The following is an 11,168-nucleotide window of genomic DNA, read 5'->3' on the forward strand; positions in this document are numbered from 1 at the left end:
ATATTATATATATATATATATATATGGGAGAGACGGTTAGGTGCTATCGGCATTGTTACTGGCACCGCAAGCACCACCATGTAAACACAAAACGGTGGAGGGCACAGGCAAACGCCACAAATAACTGCGCCCCGCAGCAGCGGCAAAGGTAGGACCAGCACGAGAAATTATGCTGACTTGATGCAAATGGGTCCTTCCGACGTCTGGACGACCGTCATGTCCTTCTCGGCCTGCTCTTCGTTTTCGAGTTTGATATAAGGCCCGTACAGGAGATGGCCACTGGCATCTCTCTTGTCGCTGGTGCGTGCCACCTCCTTCAGTCTCTGGTTATAAAGCCGATCTGCTGCCGGATGCAGCAGCAGCTCGTCGTGCAGCAGTGGAAGGCGGCTCCGCATCCCTTCTGCCTCACCACCCGCCTCCCTCGTTGCCTCCTCTTCAGGCCTCTCCTTAGGCAGCCAGTAGAGAATCCTGCCTCCTGTCTTTGGGCAGCAGTACGCCGACTGCGGCTGGTACTGCGAGTACCCCACGTAATTATACATGTGCCTGCACACTCCCCACAAGCAACAGACTTTCTCGCAAATCACAGCGGTGCTGCCTCCTGCAGCCCTTTCCAATATCCAAAAGACCCTGCGCTGGAAGCAAGCATCAAGCCAGATGCCTCGGGTATAGGGTCACCACGGAGGTTTAGCGTTCACGTAGTTGGGTTGGTGCCTGATATCCTGCAGTTCCTGCTGGCCCACTTCTGAAGAGAGCCCTGCAGGGCGTGTATCTCCTCCTTGTAAGATGTCAACAGAGACGGGTCCGATCGGCTTGGCTTGAGCAAATGTTTCACGTATGGAACCTGCACTGTTCCCTTCTCCTGCCCCTGCGCCACAGCACTGCTGCAGGTTCCTTCTCCTGCACCCCCCACTGAGCAGGCCGCCTCGCCTGCACCACAAGAAGCAGTTGTTGTTGCTGCCGCTGTCTCGCGTTGCTGCTTCTCCCCCTCCTCCTCTTCCTCTTCCCCGTCTCCCTCCTCCTCAGATTGGCCCGCCTCCTCTTCACCCACAGCAGCAGCAGCAGCAGCAGCCGCTGCTGCTGCTTTCTTTTTGAGGCGCTGCTGCTTGCGTTTTTCTGAGGCACATGACACGTGACGCTCAACAGGGGAGCACTAGCGACGTCCACCACAGTGAAGTCTCCAAAAAAGCAACCATATGAGGCTATAACCAAGCTGACAAGCTGAATGCCTACTTTTCTTCCGGAGTCGCTTTCGCATCTCTGCGGTGAGACTCTCCATCTCCTGCTGCTCCTGCTGCTGGCCCGTAGGCAAGGGGGCCGCCAGAGGGTTGGGGGGAGGCAGAGGATACGCCGACACACAGACGTTCTCGGGCTTGAGGTCCGTGTGGATAATGCCGCAAACGTCGTGCAGATAGTGCAGCCCGTGCAGTATGTCGTGCGCTATGCGTCGCACCAGAGGGAGAGGCAAGCCTCGGAAGTTATATCGTTTTATGAGGGACAACAAATTCGGGCCTAGCACGTACGTATCACACAGCCCCAACCTATGCCTCCAACCGACTCTTCTGAGCTGTAAGTCCTCAAGCATGAGGCCGCAGAGCCGCCTAAGCGTCTCTACGGATTATGTTTCTCTAGGGATGGGAAGGGACCTACCTAGCATCTCAAACACAAGACACATATGCTCGCCGTTGGGTCCTGTGTGCTGGAACTGCTCCTTGAACAACACCACTGGAGGCAGTGGCAGCTTCCGCAGCGGCTCATAGGGCATACCCGCTGCCTCGTGTCGCTCACGGATGGCATTCTGCGAAGGCAAGAGATCCAACGCAACGACAATTTCAACTGACTTGAAGCCAAAGCATACACTCCCCTTCCCGGGATGAAGCAACTACCAGCAGCTCGCCCTCAACCCCTAAGCTACAGAGAAAACCCTCGGCAATCGTCGCACCGAGAAAGACTTGGCTGCTTCCCTCCAACAAGGGTGGCGCATGCCGTCCTTGACTTTTGTCAGGAGCTGCACCTCGTCTGCTGCAGCCTCCGTGTAGTGCCGAGCACTCTTCTGGAACTTCAGCGCCACAAACTCGAGCGGAACGGCTCTGCAAAAGCGACAAACCCCTAAACAGCACAATATCCGAAACCCTAAACCCTGCACACAGCGTCTCGCCCCAGCAACACCTGCTGCTGTGCTTTTACTGTGACCTTCTGGCTTAAACGGAAACCAAGCTAGCGGTCGCTGCAGCCACTATTCCTGCATATCCAAGCAACGGCTAACTGCCACAATCTGGTATCTCGACAAGGGTACGCTTAGTCCTTAGGTAAGGTCTGCTGCATGAGCTGGCACTCACTTGAGGTCTGTAGCGAGCCAGACAGTCGAGAAGTGGCCCCAGCCAAGCTTCGCCTCAATGCGATACCTGCTCGCGTAAATCTCCCCTACAAACACGGGGTGATAGCCGCCACTTCTGTATTCCCGATGGTCTTCATCGTCGCTCTCCGTGAAGTACACATCGCTGTCAGCTGATGGATCCCCCCCTTCAGGGCCCCCCTCCTCACAGTCGTGTGGGCTTCCTCCTCCTCCAGCAGCGTCAGACCTGCTGCTTCCCCCAGCACGCGCTCTGGAAGACCCTGGGCCGGCGCTGCTGCGGCTGCTACGGCTGCTGCTGCTGCCACTGCTGCTGCGGCTGCTAGTCTGCTGCAGCGAAGAATATGGAGAAGCCAGTTGCCCGTCTCCTTCCTCACCAGGCTCACGAGCTTCATACGCCGGAGAGGCCCATAAGGCCCCCGGTGGCGACTCGCTGAACCCTCGTTTCTCTGTTGCACTCTCGCTGCGCCTCGGCGGCATCACGGCGCTTGTAGCAGAATCTACACTTGCGGTGTCAGTCCACCCGCTGCTGCTACTGTGTTCCCTCTTAGTTGTTCCTGCAGCGGCAGCCGCAGATGCTGTAGCAAGGCCATCTGCCCCTGCAGCCGCGGCTGCTGCTGCTGGCTGTACCATCCCCCAGAAGCTGCTGCTGCTAACGCTACCCCACCGCTAAATGAAAAGCCGCTGATGTTTTATAGTCGGCTCCGTGCCGCACATAGCTTGCTGCACACACTCCTCAGTAAGAGTGCAAGGCCCCAGATGAGCAGAGACAAATAATATTCGGTATGCGGCTCAGCTGGAACAGGGACTGTCCAAGCAGCTGCAGGTAAAACAGATGTTGGTACTTCACCTGGTCTGCTGAAGAAGATAATGCTCCAACAGCCGTCGGTGCAGCCAAGGATGTGGGACCCCTGTTGCTGCTATATAAAGAAATACATACGAACGGCTTCAGTGTCAGCCAGGGTTGACGAGTCCAAAGGAGGTACGCCTCCCGTTGCCGGTACTGCTGCAGCCAACTGCTACTGTGGCTTTCAAACGAACGCCGCTGCTGCTACGATGCAAACTGAATAACACAGCCGGACACACTGAGGCAAATACCCACGACCTCTAGGAGTTTTGACGACATACTGCAACGCCCTGCAACAACGAAGGGATGAATTGCTGTGGCTCCACCGGCAGTGCAGTCCAGAGGGTGCAATGCAAAGGACCCCTATGTGTGCGCCAAGTCACGGCAGGCCACCCAATGGCAGCCAGGAAGTGCCGGCAAGCACGCCGACACAGCAGATGACCTGCACGCTGCTGTCGACTTGCCGGCGCAGCGGGAACAAAGCCGCTGCTTCTGACCGGAATATCACCCACTGCGAGAAGAAATACAGTGTTTAGGCAATGGATGAGGCAGCAGCAACGAATAACAGATGCAGCCTAGCGAGAACATGGGGGCAGCGTCGACAGAACATGCAGCCCTTCGGATCCCCCAGTGGTCAGCCTGGCCACAGCAAGAACAGGCAGCAGGTGCCCGAGCAATTGCAGAGGACTCTAATGATACTGAAAAAGGCAAGAATTAAAGCAATATCGATGTGTACAGCTGGAAACAGCAACTTCTCGGAACGCCCCTCTTTAAAGGCCGGCGGCCTCTGGAAAACTCTGAAGCATGGGCCTCCCGCAACTGCAACCCCTGTTGCTGCTGTTGATGCCGTTGCTGTTGTCGGCAAACCTCAAAGCATGCAGATCTTGCGTTGTCTAGAGCTGCACGGAGGCTGCAACTGCCCGTGTGGTGTGGCGCCACAGCCCGGCTGCTGCAGCAGCAGCGCGACAGCAGCACTACTCACTGCTGCTGCGGCGCCTCAGCAGCCTGTTTAGAGCCACAAGCAGTAATGCAGACAGCACAGAAATAGGATTTAACTTAGTCCTGTTCCAGCTAGTGTTGCTGCTGCAGCCCCTGCTGCGGCGCGCCGCAGCGGCTGCTGCTGGCGGTGGGTGCCTGCAGCTGCAGCAGCAGTCACAGCCAGCGACTCTACACTTAACAGTGTTTGGCACTGCATGCAGGGCATCTTAATGCTTTTCAGTATAATTGAAAGTACTTGATCTTCCTCATGTAGAACTTAGAGAGCCTTAGCTCTTCGTACAGCAAACAGGAGTGTCACTACCCATCCCGCAGTTTCAACGCAAGCTGTGTCTCTTTCGGCGCGGTCCCTGCTGCAGCTGCTGCCGGTAATACAGCCTTTTCATCTGTCGACGGGATACAAAATGCTAGGGTTTAGGTGGGGCGTAGATAATTGAGGGGTGCGGGACCTCAGATAGATTGGGGGGCCCCCTCACTGGGAGGGCAACGGGCTAAGCCCAGCTGTGCCGGCGCTAGGCCTCCTCTAGTGTACGTAGGGTGGGCAGCAATTGATTAAAGATTCGCATACCTAAGTATATATTGTAGGAAATACATGACTGCATGCCTTGGGCGGAGTCGCACCACTCCTGTAGCCCGGGCCTTCTCTAACGAAGGTCCTGGATCGTATAAGAGGGCTCTTGTGAGCTGCAGTAGCAAAAATGCTTGAGTTCCTTAAAAGCAGCCGGACTTACTCCCCGGGCTACAGACGCCATGAGTACAGCGGCCCACGTACCTGGAGTCGCGGGAGGGAAGGCGTCGTGCCATGAAGTTAAACGAATCACAGAGCATCTCACGGCGCAGCAGTGCCAAAAAAAACAGGCACTATCAAGTTTTCATTGGGCCTATCCATAAATACTATGGACAATTGTAGAGAAATCCTGCTTGATTACCGCATGCCTACTTGAAGAGTATAAAGATTCGTGTGTCAACGTGAGACAAACATACCAGTGTCGAAAAGGCTTTGCAGCATTTGCTCATCGCCCCCTCTCGAAGACCGAACAAGTTCTCGTGTGCCTATCTTGGCTCTGCATGTGGCTGTTGTAGCAGGTGATGCTCTCGTGTTGCTGCGCAGCCAGGGCGGCCTCAGACGGCTCCTCCCGCACTGCCTACTTCGTGTATGTGCAGCACTGCCACCATCGTCTAGATAACGAGTTGTTTGCCAACGTTACCGAAGGCTCAGTTTTGCTGCAGATCCTCTGAAGACGGCTGCTAGCGAAAGCGCAAAAGACGTTGAACTCTGTGGGGCTCTGGTCTGCGCTACTGTTGCCTTTTCATGCAACGTTAGCCTGCCTCGTTTGGCGTGCAAACCCAACAGCTAGGGAAACGATGGCTTGTTTGAGTGCACTGCGGGCCTCTTTAACGTTTGCCGACGTCCCACTTGCTGCACACAGGGTTGAAAGAAGCTTCTGTAAGCACAGGAGGGAAGCTAGACCACAGCGGAGGGCACGCGGAACACGAAACATTTAGTTTCTTACGGAAGGAAATATCAACGACTACAAGATAATTAAACGAGGTCCGACCTTAGGCTGCCCTGTTCATGTCCTGGCTTACAGTACTCTCCAAGTGACCAAGGATTGCCTGCAGGAGTTCACGATTTCCTGCGTGGCCTCCGCGAATTGTTTTAACGAAGGTTCAGTATCTCAGTTTCCCCCCGTTGTAGCTTGTCGCCATAAAGCTCCTGACTCTTCGTGGGGAAATTTCGCGGGTATTTAGGTGATTTGCTGAATCGTTCTAGAAACCCAACACTCATCGTATGGCATCTCCGAGATGGGGGTAGGTTGACGATGTAGTCCAATTCCCTGACGAGAAAGAACAGCACAAGGTCCTACCCAGTGGGCAGCTAACTTCATCGGCTCCTCCCCCCCCTGCGCCCTTTGGGGGAGAGGGAATCCACCAAAACCGAGTAGTATGGTCTGAAAGTACCTGTTCAATGCCATTTTTCGTATTTGCTAGCATGGAATGGCTGTCTTTTTCTCATGTCTTCCTTTGATGGTGGGAGCTGCGTGGGGAAGTGTGAGGCTTCATGCAGTGCGCGGGCACTAGAATGGACATCCCACTGAGCCGTTAGAAGCCCCCCAGTAAAGGTAAGTAATATAATGTATTATTAATTCTACATCATATCGCTTAGGCCACAAAAAGGGCCAACCAGCTACGAGGCCTCATCAGCCTACCAGGGTTTCGAGCTGGTTGCGTAGCTGCGGCTCCCAGCTGGGGCTCTGATCCCTATTGGGAGTCACGGGAGACAGGTCGTTTACTCTCACCGTTGTATACATAAGTGAAGTAAAGTTTACTGACGTCAATTTAGCGGTCTTTAGAGTTGTCGCTAGAATTCCCTGGCAAACGGGCCCAATGAACTGTACGTAGAGGCAACTGTGAATAGCTACCGCACTAGACTGCAGGCGCTCACGGCTGGCTTCAGACCGCCAGCTCTTTCATCGGGTCGGTCAATGTTGTATCGTTGTAAACCAGGGATGCTGGAGGGCAGCGAGTGGAAGAGAGCACACTTATGATAAAAATCCACTCCACAGAAGGGCGAAATATAGCCAATTATAGTTCTTCCGGGTATAGAGTGGCAAATACTGAATTATCTAGGGGTCAGTGCCTTCGATTTGACCGTTTACTTCCGGATGGCTTGATGTGGTCATTTTATGGTCGATGTTGACTCGATTAATGAATTCGCTCCAGACAGCGTTAACGAGCTCCATATTCCTGTCAGTGATGATACATTTCCGAAAATCATATTGCTTCCAGAGACGACGAATGAACAGTTGGGCCACTGCCTCCGCTGTAGCCGAGCTAGAACAGGGCATGGGGTGGACATACCTACCACGCTGTCTACTATATAGCACGACATAGAGGCTGTCATAGCTTCTGAGTGATGGTAAACCCAATATGAAATCCATTGATATCCATCTAGATCCGTTCAGGAGACGTGAGGCTCTGCACGGGTCCGGGGTTGAGAAAGTTCCATGGCGTTTGCTGCCTGCATGCCGTGAAAATGTGTTCTTCAGCTGATTATTGTGTCAGAGGCTACCAAAAAAAACTGGCCACTCTCTTCATTGTTGTATAACCCCTTCATTGTCTGCTAAAGTATGGTTGTGCATTTTGCACAACACTAATGTACTAATGTGTCCCGCAAGTGGAGTTGGAACGTTCAGTAGGGGGAGTCCACTCCACGTCTGGTACCGCAAATGATCCCCATCGACGCAATAGTGCTTCACCCACCTCCAATTACTGATCTCAAGAATAGATTTAACCGCATGAGTATCTAGGGAATACGGTAAAAGCAATTTCCAGAGGGAGACGGGAACCATAAACAACGTTTTCGCCGACTCATCCAACGCCTTACATGGCAGGCACTGTTTCCTGCAACTGTGTCCGTGTGATATGCTTAATATACTCCACCATAAAGTCTTGCTGCGTGCTCAGGAAAACCACCGAATAACCCTTTCCCTTATCGAAGTCTCGAGAAATCCCCTTCAGGCTACCCATGGTTCTACAATAAGTTCTAACAGTGACGTGCCTCACAGACAGGTAATGCTAATACAGTTTTACAGCCAAACAGACTGGGTACAGCTCTTTCCCGGATACTGGATCCTGTCTGCCCTTCTCTCGCTGAAGCAAAATGACTTGCAGGCAATGATGTTGTTTCTTTCTGAATTGTTGGTTTGCTGATAGGGCAAAACCCCAACTCCAGTTTCATTGGCATCGGCTGTTAAGAAGAACGGTTTGTCAAAATGACGTAGCGTGAGTACTGAAAACGACAGGTGTCAGCTGAGCCTCGTGGCTGGTGCAACCTAGTTCTCTGTTCATATGAGTTGTTAATCTTTTACAGGTAGATCACCTGGGCAAGAAGCGATGAGGACCAAACCAGCAATGAAGCTGTGGTAGTATGGTGCGAGCCCGATGATATTCTGAACGTGTGTGCGAGTATACAGTGCTAAAAGCGCATCTAATTTTCTTGGGCCAGGTCCAATACCCGATGCAGAGACATGAAATCCCAAGAATCCGTTTGTCTGCTTCAAAGGCGTGCTTACGAGCAAATGCTTCTCGCGTATCACTTGCAGAGCACGTCGTAGGTGCTCCTGCATATTGCGGCTGTACAGCAGCACGCCATGCATGACACAGAGCAAACCATATCACACTGGTTAGCCCAACAATTTCTGATTGACTTGTCGCTGCACTTCGACAGATGCGTTCACCAGCCCAAATGGCATGCTTCTGTTGCCTCTGTCTTGGCTGCACTTCCCCTAACAACCATATTCTTCCACAACTCTGGGTAGACATGGAATGTCATTAGGTCCTGTCGCTACTGCACGCCGCACTCCTTTGCCATGATTAGCCCGCATACGACATTTGTATCGTGTACGTCTAAAACGTTGATTCCTTCCTGCACTAGGACGTATTGGCTGCCTACTAGCCCCATCCCGTGTCTCGGAAGATCTTTTTTCACTTGTCGGGCAGTCCTTAGCATACTGTGCCACACCTCCGCATCTTTTGCGCTCCTCGCAAGTTCGCCATTCTGCCTCAATGCGTGATGGGCACTGCCGGGCTGCGTATCCCTTCCTCCTGCATTCGAAACATATGCCAGCCCCATCGTTTTTCGCTTTCTCTACCAGTAAATGCATCTCATCCCCGCCAACCATTCCCAGTTTCTCATAACGCAGCATATACGAGGTCTGCAGGGAAACACTCAACTTCCCGTCTCTCGTTCCCATGGCATTCTTTATCTAGGTGGACGCCCCCTGAAAGGTAAGGAAGAGTCATTTACCATTTTCAGATCCGTATTCATGCGTAGGAGGGCATCCCTCGAGTTTGTCAATTGGTACTGCGCTCCATTGACTCGACAGAAAATACTCACCCGCAAACTGCACAGGGCTGCCCTTCCACTTGATATTCTCGAGCTGTCGCAGCAACTAGACTTTCGAGAGCCCACAGAAGCTACTGGGCATCTCCGATTTAACTCAGTCACAGTCTTGAATGTCTACCTTAATATCCCATAGTTAAAACCAGTAGTCTAAGGTATCGCCAGTTAAATGTTGGCGTATTTCGGTTCTCCATACACTGCGGGATATCCCCGCCCTCTCATTCTTTAACTGCACTAAAACGCATGAAAGCTCACATAGTATTCCAGGCCTGGGGCACTATATCAACGGCATATCTATTGTGCGTAGCTACGACAGGCGAAATCGTGTCACACGCTCTACGGTTGTGGGTTGGGGTCTTTGATGCGGCGGGACGGATCGAGTCCTGCTCTGGAGGGCGGCTCCATAGCTTCCGCTGGGGGTGTCTCGCGAACTATGGGATGGCCAATTCGCTTTCAGAGACATAGCAAGACTCCCCCCTATCTTGGTCTCCTTGATCGCCGCCTTGGATCTTTCCGTTGCGGATGTGCATGTGTGCCTCGACCTCATACAACCTGGGTTTTGTTGCTAAACACATAAGAAGCCGCCGCCAACTCCACATAAGTGCAAGGGATCTCTGGTAAAGCAAATCCCGTAATGGCCCCCATATGTAGTGAACAGCGTACTCGGCCGCTACAGTGTGTAGGTCCAGTGTTAATGAAACAGTTGCACTCCTGGTACTTTTAGTCGAACCTCAACGAAGACCCCCTAAATATTCCCAAATAATGGAATAACAACCCGTAAAACATATTCGAGTACAAATTCAGTGGCCCATCCAAGAAAGGCAGATCCCCCTGGGTTCGAATGGACCACCGCCGGCGGTGTGGGCACTCTTAGTAGGATTGACCTTATCAGTAATTAAAGCGGTCTATTCTATCTTCATACATGTAATAACTGTTCTTTTCCTCCAGACTAGACCTCCAGCTACTCGAGCTCCATTATAGTGTGTGCACACAGCTCATCTACGAGGCTGCGAAGCGGACTAAACTTCCACTACACTTGTGCGAAGAAGAGAGCTGAAGTCCCTTCTTTGGCAATTTCTTTGTTCAACAAGAAAAGGTACTAGTGATTTTGTAATATTGAGGGAAGTTAGCTGAGCTTTGGCCATAACAGGCCCGCCCGTTTCCACCCGTTAAGAAAGCCCCGTATGTCCTTGGGGGACGCCGGTCACTGCTTCACCACTGAAAGACCTACTGAATGGAGCATGCTTTAGACTCATTATAACTAATAATTTCCTCCTTCACAAAAAGCTACCTTCGCACAATATTGCGGACTTCCCTCAGGCGTGATTTCTCAGGTGTCGTAGCCCCCGGTCGCCAGAGGATTTGAGCGAGTGTGTCCAGTGTCTCCCCTGCAAACTCCCGAAGATGGCGAAATCCGCTCTTCTTCCTTCTCTGGCATTACTGGCTCTGTTAGCATCAGTTTCCAGTGAAAATTCTGCCAGTCCGACTAATAGTGTCGCTGAACTGGAACACGCGGTTTCCACGCCGAAGCAGGGCTCCGAACAGCGTGCGCAGCAGAATTCAGACCAGCAAGGTGGGGATACTCGCAGCCCAGTTATTCGCAAGAACTACTGGATGATTTTCCTACTCGGAGTAATACTACTCGGACTTGTTCGCATTGCGGGCGCCCGTAGAGAGCCCGCCATTTTGCAAGTACGACTGCCTGCACAACATTGCACAACAGATCCACTAGTTTCACATTGGCGTGCTTACTTGCTGCACAAGACAGTCTCACTCGATTTAATCTTCCGCATGCAGGGAACAGTGCCACCTGGAGGGACGGTAAGATTCATAAGTTGATGCTCTGTTCATGGCCTACCTTTCCCTGATACCTGGTGCCGACGTTAATGCGTGCTCAACTATGTGTCAACTTTCCTGTTATTCTAGCACTCTGGCTGAGCTGGGTTTGGAACTTTCAAGTCCCCTTCAGAGTATAGCTGCATCATCCCCTGCCCCAACGGTCTCACAAAAAGTGATGTAAGAAGTGGAATGCTATTAGCTGAAACTTTGGATATATATATATATATATA

General features: G+C 52.3%; 1 protein-coding gene across 1 annotated transcript; it reads right to left on the reverse strand.

Annotated features, from left to right (window-relative positions):
* Window positions 1-167: 167 nt before the first annotated feature.
* Window positions 168-2,983, reverse strand: EMWEY_00049290 (Gm10776, related, related; the record flags this gene model as incomplete). Its single annotated transcript, XM_013479472.1, has 6 exons — window positions 168-543; window positions 741-1,113; window positions 1,231-1,437; window positions 1,648-1,795; window positions 1,940-2,087; window positions 2,337-2,983. 6 exons carry the CDS (start codon window positions 2,981-2,983, stop codon window positions 168-170), a joined length of 1,899 nt encoding a protein of 632 aa, XP_013334926.1.
* Between the last annotated feature and the right edge of the window lie 8,185 nt (window positions 2,984-11,168).

Source organism: Eimeria maxima, genomic scaffold (assembly GCF_000499605.1).
Source record: "Eimeria maxima Weybridge genomic scaffold, Emw_scaff1161, whole genome shotgun sequence".
In the NCBI taxonomy this organism is placed as follows: Eukaryota; Apicomplexa; class Conoidasida; order Eucoccidiorida; family Eimeriidae; genus Eimeria; species Eimeria maxima.